The following is a 13,103-nucleotide window of genomic DNA, read 5'->3' as shown; positions in this document are numbered from 1 at the left end:
GGATACAGTGAATAATTTCATCAAGGATAGTTTGTTTAAGATTCGTGGCAGTTGGTTCATTGAAATGTATCTGTGGAATAAGATGACTGTTGTCTTGTATTATTTGGGATAAGAAGAAAGTATTTTGCTTTTAGTCGAATTATTGTTTTAAGGCTAAACATAAAAAGTTATTTACCAAATAATACATAAATGATGTATAAAATTAAAAAGTTTATTTTCACAGTTGGTATTTATACAAAGAGGGTGAACCCCAATTGGTTACAATTGCTGAGTAGTACTGAGTTCTTGGCAAAGCATTGTTAATAGTACATTTGGTGTGTCCAGGAAGCCATGTTGTAAAAGGTGACTAGTGGGATCGGGTGGTCAGGCTCGCTGACTTGGTTGAAGCATATCATTGATCCCAATTGCGTGGATCGATGCTCATGATATCAAACACTTGATTGTCTGGTCCAGACTCGATTATTTACAGACCGCCGTCATAAAGCTGGAATATTGCTGAGTGCGGCGTAAAACAACAAACCAACCATATTTGAATGCTCTTTTGACAAGAATCAGTTGTGTTGGGAATCATTAACATTGATCATGATTGATCAGTACTTGGAGGCAAATAGCTGATGATCAATTAAAAAATAATTTTGTCTTCAAGAATGAGGGTATGAAAAATCCTAACCAGTTACAGAACCTTCACCATATTTCCATGATTGTGTGTACACCGTGCAGTCTACTTTCTTTTTGTCTACTTGTCCCAATTTGTGTTTTGTCATCATTTTCATTACATACACTAAATACATATTGGCTCCTTTTACTCAGCTTCCTAGATCAAAGGAAAGTTAACTTGATTTGATCTTCGGCCTATAATGACTAATTTTGCAAGGCTATATGAAGAGCTCTACATTGTGTACTATTAAAATAAGTTTGATCTTTAGAAATCCCCCTAAATCATCTATTTTAGACATCTTAGAAATCAGCCAACTACAAGTCGATTAAACTGATGATTTTGATGAATCAAGCTTTGCTTTACTTGACTGGTAATAATAAGATTGCCTCATGAACAGGGACATTACACCATATCTTTATGTCTTGTTGAGCAGATTTGAGCAGGTCCCCAGCATGCTCTTGCATGTCAGAGGCAACTAAATGGTCAGTCTCAGTGACCTGTTAGATTGTGTGTCATCGTATCCCAACAGCAAGGTTCAGCAACCCATGCTTGTCGTAAAAGGCGACTAACGGGATCGGGTGGTCAGGCTCGCTGACTTGGTTTATACATGTCATCGGTCCCAATTGCGTGGATCGATACTCATGATATTAATCACTGGATTGTCTAGTCCAGGCTCGATTAATTACAGACCGCTGTCATATACTATTATAGCTGGAATATTTCTGTGTATGGCAACAAACCAACCAACCCAACAGCAAGGCACATTGATTATAATACCAACCACTGGCCCGGATTGATTGTTTACAGGTTCCCATGACAAGGCTGGAATATTTCTGAGCACAACGTAAAACCATATTCACTCATTTTTTTTAATTAACTTGATTGTGCTTATGATATTGTTTGTGTTTCAGGCTGTGTGCTGGCACACAAGGGCTGTATCAACGAGTCTCGGGATGTGTTCGCTCAGGTCCGCGAGGCCACGGCCGACTTCTGTGACGTGTGGCTTAACATCGCTCACATCTATGTGGAGCAGAAGCAGTATGTGGCCGCAGTGCAGATGGTGAGGACAGACTAAACTGTAAAGCATGAAATTGTATAAAGATGCAAGTGTCTCTATATGTCAGCATATCCCAAGTGCTGCGTTAAGCAAGAAAGAAAGAAAGAAACAAACTGTGACTTCACCCCTGTTAACCCCATCCCACAGAGTTCATTAAGAGCAGATAGGGTCAGACAAGCAGAGGGGGTCAGACAAGCAGAGGGGGTGATCCTATGGAACAGCACAGCCTGACAGGGGGATACTGGTACTCAGTTATGTCTTGTAACAACAGGGGGCTAGTGAGACGGAACTTCAGGGATGATGCAAACTCTCTCTATACTAAGGGCCACAATTTGAATGATATACAATACAGCATTTATGGATGGTTAAAAAGATAGGCTGGTTCACTTCCACATACCTCATATTGATAGCTTCAGCTCATTTAGTTTTACCATAACTTGTATTAAGTGGAAATAATTTGGTTTATCCCAAATGTTTCAAAATAATGGATAAAGATGAATCCCTGATGAAATACTTGTTATATACCTGTGTGTTGAAGTGCAACTGTTTCTTTCAGTACGAGAATGCACTGAAAAAGTTCTTCAAACACCACAATGTAGAAGTGATGGTGTACCTTGCCCGAGCCTACTTCAAGTGTGGGAAACTGGCAGAATGTAAACAGGTGCTCTTGAAGGTAAGATGTTGTAACAGAGACCGCCTTGTCATAGTATCTGCCTTTACATCTTCAGATCTTTAAAGCAGAAAAAGAAATAATGGACCATGGTCATGTCATGTCTTGTTTCACATTGAGCATTAGATGTTTATTTGTAGTTACACTGCTAAACAGCAATTAACACTACCTTGTATTTGTTTGTTCAGGCTCGCCATGTGGCTCCCCACGACACAGTCTTACTGTTCAACATCTCCCTGGTGCAACAGAGGCTGGCAACACAGATCCTCAAGGATGAGAAGAGCAACCTCAAGACTGTACTCAGTGCTGTCCGTGACCTGGAGCTGGCTCACAGGTAGGACTCCGAACCTGGTCCCCAGCAAACAAACTTATGGTATAAATGGATTAGTTGGTCAAACTCAGGAGACTTGGTTGATTGCGTGTTATCCTACCATGTGGGGACGTTGCTCCTGACATCAGTCACTGGTTTGTCTGGTCCAGAATAAATTATTTTCTGGCTTAATATTGACCAGGTCATACAGCTGGAATATTGCTGATCGTTGTGTTTAACAACTGTCAAACAAAAACAAATCCTTGGTTCTATACAGAAATTGTTGTGATTCAGAACAAACTAAATTAGCAGCAATATTTTTTATAAAGAGTTGTCTCCTTTATCTATGCCAATATATTAGCAAATATCGCCGTGGGCGCTTATGAGATCGGGGCGCTTATTACGTCGAATACGGTACTTGTTTTCAGTGGTGACTGGGTAGAACAGGTGGGAAGGCTTGGTGACTTGGTTAATGCCGTGTGTTTGTACTTAACATCAAAGTGACTCAATCTCTTCACATGAAATGCTTTTGCTTGCAGATATTTCAGCTACCTTGGTCAGTTCGGAGACAGGATGAAGTTCGATTTGAACCAGGCTGCTGCTGAGGCCAGGTGAGTCAAGATGGTTACATGGGTCTTACATCCCTGGTGAACTAGCAACCCACGTTTACCTGAGACAGAACGTGTGATCAGGCCTAAAGGACCCCATGGGTATTCCTGAATAGTATAGGTCCCCAGCAATCTATGCTTGTCATACAAGGCGACTAGATGGAATGGGTTGTAAGGCTCTGTGACTTGGTTGATTTTTTTTTTTCATCGTACCCTGACGGTGTTGATTGTTGCTCCTAATATCAATCACTGGTTTAAATGTCCACATAATATGCTGTCATATCACTGGAATATTGGAGTTTGGCTTTAAACAATATAATACAAACATGCCAAAATGGCTGCTTTAACATTCAATTCAAATTTTTGGGGTTGTTCTGCAAGACATACTGTTCATTACTTGTCAGGACAGAAATATTTTCATTGATAATACCTTTTTCCTGAGCAGTATATATGTCAGACAGGTAACTGGTTGTTAGATTTATCAACCCTACCTGAAAGAAACATTCTTAGATGATGGTGAGTCTGGGCAATGAATGGACATGCTGATGGATAAGGCTATTGAGATGAAAAAAAAGAGAGACATTTTTGTGTCTAATGCCGGCTCCTTAAGACCATCTTTTGGAAGATGTGTCATGAACCCTGCTGATGTGTGGATAACATTTGACCCATAGAGGAATAAAGGTCAGACTACATCCGAAGCATCCCATGTTAAATGGGAATCTGGTGTTCACAATGTGTGATGTGTGTCATCGTACCCTAAAGACATACATTGTTGCTCATGCTATCTACCAATGATTTGCCTGTCCTAGATTCAAATATTTTTAGGTTGCCTTATTTTTAGGCTGGAATAATGTTTACTGTAGCTAAAAAGAACTCGCTCATTCTTAGCAGATTGCTGAGATAGAACTGGCAATAGTGGCTTTGCAGTAGAACCCCAGTCAATCTTTATGTATTAAGTTGGAGGCATCAAAAATCCTGCAAAGGCTAAAGTTTGTGTGTGATACTTCCAGACAATGCTCTGATCTGCTGAGTCAGGCTCAGTACCATGTGGCCCGGGCGAGGAAGATTGATGAGGAAGAGAGAGACTTGAGGAAAAAGCAGGAGGAAGACCGAGAGGCCCTTAGACTCCGACAGAGGCAGGAGGAGGTATGTCAACAACTGCTTTCAGGCCAGCCACACTGTGGTTGGGTTATGAAGCATGCAGATATTATTATGCTTCTTTTTGGGACTATGTTACCCTGTTAGGAAAGACATCATAAGAGGAACCATCCCTGTTGATGTAGTTAGGAACACTGATATAGAAATAAGAGCATATTACTCAGTACCCTAATTTTTAATCCAGAAGTTTGTGAACCTGGATATGTTCACTGGGGGTTGTCCAGAGTAACAAGGTTTTCTGTATTCTGAATTTGTAAATGCGAAAAACATGAAACGAGTCAGATAAACTACATCATGTACATTACATAGTTTGTTACTATATTTCGAGAAAATAATTTAGGATAATTGTTTCTGATTGGTAGATCTCTAATAATGTTACATTGTGACTTAGCTGCCTTGTGGTATGTTTCCAGGATGAGAAGCAGCGGATGCGTGAGGAGGTGGAGCGTCGCCTGTTTGAACAGAGAGCTGTGTTTGTGGAGAAGGCAAAGAAGATTGCTAAAGAACCAGAGATGGAAGAAAAACCAAAGAAAAGCGGAGGCAGGGTAGGTAACTCTTGATGTCTTCACCATGTCCATGATACAGTATGGTAGCTAGAGTATGGAGGTAAATAACTCATTAATTGTAGTAGTTGTCGAAATTAATTATGACAATCAAGGGATCTTGTTTAACATTAGTTGTTAAAAATAAAAAAATTAATGTGTACCTAACTTTAAGTACTATGGCAAGAATCCTCAAGGACCTCAGGAATTGCTTTTATTTCTAAAACTGTATGTTAAACCTGATAAATCCTTCCTGACAGGGTTAAATGATACTACCAGGCTGTAACTAAGTGCCTTAATTGAGTCCTTGTTAGGGACTGGTCATTATTATAGGGGAATAGGTGAGCCGTTAGGATTGGTCTTACGACTAAATCATATTTTGATGACCTCACCCATTATATTCTTCATTACAGTCCCCAGCTAATGTTCAAATTTTCCAAGTTATAAAATCTCATCTATGCTCTGTAGAAATCAAAGAGGAATTATGATGGAGACATCATCTCGGATGGAAGTGAGGATGAAATGCCCCGCAAGAAGAAGAAGAAGCGACATGCTAGCAGTGGCTCGGAGGGAGAAGAGGACCAGGAGAATAGGAGGAAGAAGAAGAACAAGAGAAGGTGAGGAAGAACTTTTGTTCATTGTCCAGATCACCATCCTGTTCTATTCTAAAAAAGGACAAAATGGGATCAATATGTTCAGGATGTTTAGGATGGTATTTGAATGGTGATTTAATTGGCTCTACTTGTGAAGATCCGAGGTGGAATAGGTCTTCAGCAACCCATGCTTGCCGTAAGAGGCGACTAATGGGATCGTGTGGCCTAACTCGCTGATGCATGTCATCGTATCCAAATTACATCAGTCACTGGATTGTCTGGTTGAGACTCGATTATTTACAGACTGCCGTCATATAGCTGGAATACTGCTCAGTGCGGCGTTAAACAACAAACAAACAAATAAACAATCTATGATTACGCATGGCAATGCACCAAATGTCACTGACATTAATTGATGCTGATATTGTAAACACAGCTTAGTCCATCCAACACAGCTGGTACCTCATGCTTGTTGTAAGAGCCAAACAAAGAGGTACAGCTGACACCCAATGATTGTTGCAAGGGCCAGACACAGAGATATATCTATTACTTCATGCTTGTTGCAAGAGCCACATGAGTTCAGTTGATATCACATGCTTGTTGTAAGAGCCAGACATAGTGGTATGGCTGATACCTCATGTTTGTTGTAAGAGCCAGACACAGAGGTATATCTAATACATCATGCTTGTTGCAAGAGCCACATGAGTTCAGTTGATATCACATGCTTGTTGTAAGAGCCAGACATAGTGGTATGGCTGATACCTCATGTTTGTTGTAAGAGCCAGACACAGAGGTATATCTAATACATCATGCTTGTTGCAAGAGCCACATGAGTTCTGCTGATATCACATGCTTGTTGTAAGAGCCAGACATAGTGGTATATCTTATACATCATACTTGTTGCAAGAGCCACATGGTTATAGCTAACATCTCATAACTGATATTGCCAGATCAGTGGTATAGCTGATACATGTTGTAAAAGTCATCTTAAATGTCAACATGCCATTAATTTCAGATCCAAACACAACAGAGACACTGATGATTCTGGTGATGAGGGAGGCAAGAAGGAACGCAAGCCAAGGAAGAGGAAGCAAAGAGATCCCAAGGAGTCCAAGAGGAAGGACAAGAAGAAGAGGGTGGATGAAGATGAAGATGGGTTGACAGCCAAACAGAGGAGGAAGATTGTCTCAAAGGCCATAATCTCCTCAAGTGAAGGCTCTGATTCTGATGGGGGCAAGAAACTCCAGATCGATGACAGGTTAGTTGTCTTAATATTAGGGCTGAAACGATGCTTTAACGTCACTATGCGATATATGCCTCGATATGATATGTGTCATAATACACAATTTGAGTGTAATGGGTAAGTTTGATAGATCAGTTGAAAACTAAAGCTCACTTTTTGTTTTGATGAGTTGACAGTCAATAAGACTTCATATGATAAACCAAAATGTACATCTTTACCAGTGTGAAGACTAACCAATATCTAGATCTTTAAAAGAGTTTTTAAACAAGGACAGCATGTAACCATGGTAAACATTTATGACCTACACCATACAGTAAGCTCACACAACACATATAGAACTGACAAACTGTTGAAAGGGGTATACAACTGAATCATTTACTCAAGCAAGAAAACTTACATCAGTATATATGGTGTAAAACCAGAAACACTGGTATATCTGATGAAACGATCAGCAAATACAATACATACACCATGCTACATTTCTTTTTTCTGTCACAAAATCAACAGGCTGGGGTAAACAGGGTAAATATTGACTTTTGTATAATGCTAGGGAACGAGGATGATAAATACCTGTACCTCTAGAATGATATTGTTTGCATTGTGTCATTGTGAAGAAGAAAAAACATCATGATGTGTACTATTCTTTAAGAGAAATATGAAATTTGTCTGCAACATCTTGGGATAATTTTCTTTTCCCTTTGACAGTGGCAGTGGTAGTGGTGGTGGTGGTGGAAAGAGAAGACGCATTCTTTCTGACAGTGACAGTGGTGGAGGACGCAAGTCAGGATCTGGATCCGATAGGTCCAGGTCCAGGTCCAGATCAAGATCTGGCTCTAGGTCAAGGTCAGGTTCTGGATCAAGGTCACGATCACGGTCACGTTCGGGTTCCAGGTCAGGCTCTGGTTCACGATCAAGGTCACGTTCTCGCTCTAAGTCTGGGTCAAGATCACGGTCTGGATCCAGATCGCGATCAGGATCTAGGTCAAGATCAGGGTCTAGGTCACGATCTGGGTCGAGATCTAGATCGAGATCTGGGTCGAGATCTAGATCAAGATCTGGTTCAAGGTCACGATCACGCTCAAAATCAGGATCTAGGTCACGATCTGGATCCAGATCTAGATCAGGCTCAAGGTCACGTTCGAGATCAAGATCAAGGTCTGGCTCTAGGTCTGGCTCAGGATCAGAGAAGGGTTCAAGAAGAGGGAGCGGTGATGAAAGGAGTGTCAAGTCCGGGGGAGAATCTGGGAATGAGTCCCGAGGGAACAAGTCTGGCAGTGGCAATGAGAGCAACTGAGAAGGAAAACAGTTTGCTCCATCACAAATCACATTGTACAGAGGTACAAGACAATTTGTACTGGACATTTCTATACATTTTCTTTTTGCTTCTCTGTTTTGATTATATTGGTCATCACTGAAAATTACCTCACATATAACTGAGGGTTTGATGCACATTTTCAATAGATATCACATGCTGACTGTTTATTTCCCTATAAATGTATGTGAAATGTGGAAATAATCATGAAATTAATTTCATGTCATTGTCAGCATGGTCAGTAAAAAGTGTAAATTGATGACAGTAATTATTTTTATTCTCTATGCGCTGACAACACAAATCCATTTTGCTAATTATTTTTAATGTATATTAGCAATGATAAGATGCATGTAATATCAACATCATCTCTTTTTCATTATGTAAATACAATGTAGTTACAAAAGATACGGGGTATGTTCAGGATATGTTTCTTATGTTAATAAGGATGTCAACTGGTTTGATAAACATTGCCATGCAAGGTGCACAATAGGTGTCAAGTACTCCATGCTTGTCTACACATGTGCATTCTGGGGCAGAAAATAGTCTACAGTAACTCTCTTGCTATAAGAGTCTGTTAAATCAGGTTGTCACAGTGTTCATTGTGTGTGATCTTATCCTGATGGATTGTAAGCTTGCCCTTTCTATCAACCACTGGTTTTGTTGGTTATTTACAGGATGCAGTGATATACTGTTAATGAAATGCATTATTGTGGAAGTTCTTCACAATTGTCATGAGATATCAACATGGCAAAGTCATAGTTTCCAGAATGAAAGGTACATGTTGCAACCATTGCACCATTACTGGTGGTGAAGTATCGAAAATCAAATCTTTGTAATAATCTAAAAAATCAGTAAAAGTCCTCAGCATTGTGACAGCTCTTTGATCTAAGCATTGACGTGACAGTACCAGACAAGTTTGGTAAATGTTTGTGTTGACCAGGGAGCAGATACTTTTGTATGTTCTCAGATGGGTGGTGATGATATCTGTCTGTAGAAGGTCATGTTGAACCAATGACTTACATAACAGCCACTGTCCAGTATGCTAAGTACTGGTATGGGATTGTATGGATTTTATACCCCATTGGTACATGATTGAAGCCAATTGAAGCCTTGGTGTCCCCTCCATAATATTGCTTCAGTGAAAATCCTACTCACCAACTTCATGTACATCTATCCAGTCAAGGTACCTTCATATGTTGATTTTGATATCCGACAGCATCTGATTTGTACCTGTTGATAAATTTGCTATACGTTTTCATTTCAATAAACTTTGGTCTACTACAGTTTGCCTTTGTCATTTTTGTCTTCGTTATTATTTTCCATCACAACAATGGGAGAAAGTCAAATAAAAAATAGTTCATCTGTGAATTGTTTGGTGGGCTGCTTAAGCTATCTTATGGCGATTAAAGAGATGACTGGTGAATTTTGGGGAATCTATTCATGTTTATATTTTGTCATGTTTATATTTTTGTGCTTGATTCTGGCACGGTTGAACATGCTGTGCTTTTGTGAGTCTAAGTGGTCAAGTGCCCAATATTTCCACACTATGGGCCGTAACCTGCTGTCTTGTCACTTTGAAATGTTCATGTTCATGTTACTGACTTAGGGAAGTCTGATACATGACCAAAAATTTATTGTCATTTCATTGATATTGCATTCCTATGTGTTCTTACCTAAATAAGATCATAAATTTCCATGTCAGACAATACTTACTTAAGCCCTTAACACTTTAATCCTCCTTTCATGCCATCCAGTTATTTCCATCCATCCCTTATCCTACCATCTTCCCAAGGCAAGGGAGTTAACTGATTATAAAAGTCCAGTTTCCACCCTTGCCGAACTAGGCTGGTATTATGGAGTTACATTTTGGCTGGACTAACGAGTCTATGCATAGTCCAATCAAAATCGTGCATCGAAATCGAAATCCGGTTCGCAAACTGTCCTGCAGATTTCGGTCGATTGCAGGATTTGCAAAGCATGTGCACCGCCAACTCGTTGTCAACAGATATTTTCCAAGTCTTTTCATGTTTTTAATCAAGGTGCTCACGCATTGCGCGATGTAAGACCCGTTTTATCAAAACATAGACCTTGATTATCGATCAGATCGTCTTGACTGGGTGCCACTGTTTTGTTTCAAGCAAATGCAAGTGATACGAGAGGTCGAATCTGATTGGTCTAAAGGAGAGGCTCAGAAGGGACCTAACTCGTAATAGCCACTGGTGGCGCTACGATAGAGCCCAGGAATTCCAGCCTAGTTCGGCAAGGGATGAAACTGGACTTTTAAAGTCAGTTAACTCCCTTGCCTCGGGAAGATGTTATCCTACTGTCCTGAGACATCACTTGTGTTCCAGGTTTAACAAGACTGCTAGTATGCTAAGTGGAAGTCTGAAAGGAGCAGTTGTTTTAACCATACCTTATCCTACTATATCCCATCTTCCCGAGCCAAAGGTGTTATCTGTCTATAAAAGTCCAGTTTTCACCCTTGCCGAACAAGGCTGGAATTTCTGGGCTCGATCGTAGCGCCACCAGTGGCAATTACAAGAGTTACCTCCCGACAAATTATCTCCCTTTATCGTAAGGTTCTCGCCCTTTTTGTTAACTCAGAAAACTTTCTCATAGAAATATACGCAAAGACGTATAAGCACCCCTTGTTTTTTTTTTTTACAATGACTGGTCGTACGAGCGTTGTCATCGAAACCCTGATAACATAAACTCGGAAAAACGAATGTGGTTTGCAAAAAGACACCTCTGACATTAAGAAAACATAATAAAAAGTTTGTTCTGTTTTGAGATTTTAATCATGATTCTATAACAAAAACTCAGAGGTACTGTATTTTGCATAAACCAGCGGCCACAAAAAGTATGGAAGTGTCGAGTCCGGGACATCATCCACGGCATCCGCCACGTGCCCGGATGACAGATTCAAGCCTTCGTCTCACCCCTCCAGTACATGTAAATCGTCTGATCTGCTGAAAGGACAACTGCAGCCATTCCCGATAAAGAGCTGCCTCCAGTTGGGCCAGAGTCTGTACCAACGGGTTCATTGCCTGTACTCGACGCCCCAATATGTCCCAAATATACTCCAGTGAGTTCAGGTCAGGACTCAGGAGAAAGTCATTCAGGAGAAAAGCTGTTACTGCTTAGGAACGATGTGACCTACCATTGTCATCCATATACACAGGTCGGGCGGCGAGTGGGGTCTTGTCGAAATGCGGCACAACACCTGGATGCAGGACGTTAAGAATGTACGATCACCAATGAGGTTGCCTCGGATGGAGACAAAATCCAGTTTACAATCGTGTGACAGGCCACCCCAAACCGAACCTCCACCATACGGGGTCGTAGGTCATATGTTCCTGGGTGTGTAGGCCATATGTGTATGCCTCCAAAACATCAATCGGCCATCCCTGACATGGAGCAAGAACCTGTTTTCATCGGACCAATGGACTCTTCGCCAAGTCTTTAGATTCCAAGCGCTCCGGGCCAAACACGATGCTAAACGAATTCCCCGATGATGATAGACAAGGAAGGGACGCTTGATTACCCTTCTCGACTTCATCCCCGTCGATTCCTCACTGTTCTGGTTGACATCCATCATTTGGGTGACATTGGCGCTTCAGAACAGGGGCTGTTGCAAATGGTTGATGGTGTACAAGCCGAAAAAGGGCATTGACGTCATGCGAGGTCTATTGGTTTGACTATGTTTCGTACCAGTTTGCTAATTACGGTATAATGGTACCTATGCATTTGTGGGTCATGCCTGTGGAGTGCATACCAGCAATACGCCATCTTTGCTTCTCTAATAACCTTCTTTGTGCCACAATCACAGGTAATGTTTCAACCATGCAAAACAGTTGAATACCCAAAATTGCAAGTGTACAGATATACTGCATTTTGAGAAATGCATGGGTGACATACTGCACGTGCATGTCGTGCTGCGATGTGACGTCACAGTTGCCATTGTACTTTTCTAACATTTCAACGGAACACCCTTCTTGACATTTTCATCACGAAATAAGCAGTTACGAATGGGAATATTTCAGTATCAATTAATTCCTGGGGTGCTTATTTGATTTCTTTGCGTATATATAATTCTGTTCCATCAACTGGCAAGATGATTTCATCGGTTTTCTGGGGTCCAAAAGGAATCCAACTTGTGGACTACCTTGTTGATTGTTGTTGTTGTTGGTTTGTTGTTTAACGCCGCACTCAGCAATATTCCAGCTATATGACGGCGGTCTGTAAATAATCGAGTCTGGACCAGACAATCCAGTGATTAATATCATGAGCATCCATCCACGCAATTGGGATCGATGACATGCATCAACCAAGTCAGCGAGCCTGACCACCCGATCCCGTTAGTCGCCTTTTACGACAAGCATAGTCGCCTTTTACGGCAAGCATGGGTTACTGAGGACCTATTCTACCCCGGATCTTCACGGGTCGTGGACTACCTTCCAAAAGATCAGACCGTTAATGGCCAATATTATGCTGCGTTAGAATATCAAGGCTGCAATGCATGACACTGGCTTTGAACTCATTGAACATCCGCCGTATTCGACAGATTTAGCACCATCAGATTTACACCTGTTCCTAAACACTAGGAAAGAACTACATGGCAAGCATTATAAAAAAAATAATGATGTGGTCATTTCTGCTCTGGAAGACATTTTAAGAAAATAGGAGAAAACCGTCTACGCCCAGTGGGATCCAGGAACTCCAACATCGTATCAGACGTGTGTGGACCTCAGTCGGGATTATGCTGAAAACGTATCAGCAACCAACTTCCTCAACGCAATCCATCATATATAGTTAGGCTCAGGACGTTTCAGCCACCTTGCACACTCATGAATTGGAATGACCACAATAGTTTATTAGAAAAATATCATGGTCAAAGGTAACATGCAATTCGTTTTGGGAGAGAAACTTACCTTGTACATGTATAAAGACGG

General features: G+C 40.9%; 1 protein-coding gene across 1 annotated transcript in view; it reads left to right on the top strand.

Moving 5' to 3' along the window:
* Positions 1–9,434, top strand: part of LOC124119323 (RNA polymerase-associated protein CTR9 homolog) — a 46,618-nt gene extending 37,184 nt beyond the window's left edge. Inside the window, exons 17-25 of the mRNA XM_046481808.2 lie at positions 1,570–1,718; positions 2,272–2,388; positions 2,574–2,719; positions 3,235–3,306; positions 4,314–4,449; positions 4,875–5,006; positions 5,472–5,620; positions 6,612–6,854; positions 7,545–9,434. Coding sequence (XP_046337764.1) covers positions 1,570–1,718; positions 2,272–2,388; positions 2,574–2,719; positions 3,235–3,306; positions 4,314–4,449; positions 4,875–5,006; positions 5,472–5,620; positions 6,612–6,854; positions 7,545–8,133 — 1,733 coding nt within the window. The 3' untranslated portion in view covers positions 8,134–9,434. The remainder of the gene's footprint in view (positions 1–1,569; positions 1,719–2,271; positions 2,389–2,573; positions 2,720–3,234; positions 3,307–4,313; positions 4,450–4,874; positions 5,007–5,471; positions 5,621–6,611; positions 6,855–7,544) is intronic.
* The last annotated feature ends 3,669 nt before the right edge of the window (positions 9,435–13,103 follow it).

The sequence above is a fragment of the Haliotis rufescens genome, unplaced genomic scaffold, assembly GCF_023055435.1.
Source record: "Haliotis rufescens isolate VD_foot unplaced genomic scaffold, xgHalRufe1.0.p SCAF_6, whole genome shotgun sequence".
Taxonomy (NCBI): domain Eukaryota; kingdom Metazoa; phylum Mollusca; class Gastropoda; order Lepetellida; family Haliotidae; genus Haliotis; species Haliotis rufescens.
The sequence above is the reverse complement of the archived record's forward strand: the minus strand, read 5'-3'. Positions and strand labels throughout refer to the sequence as shown.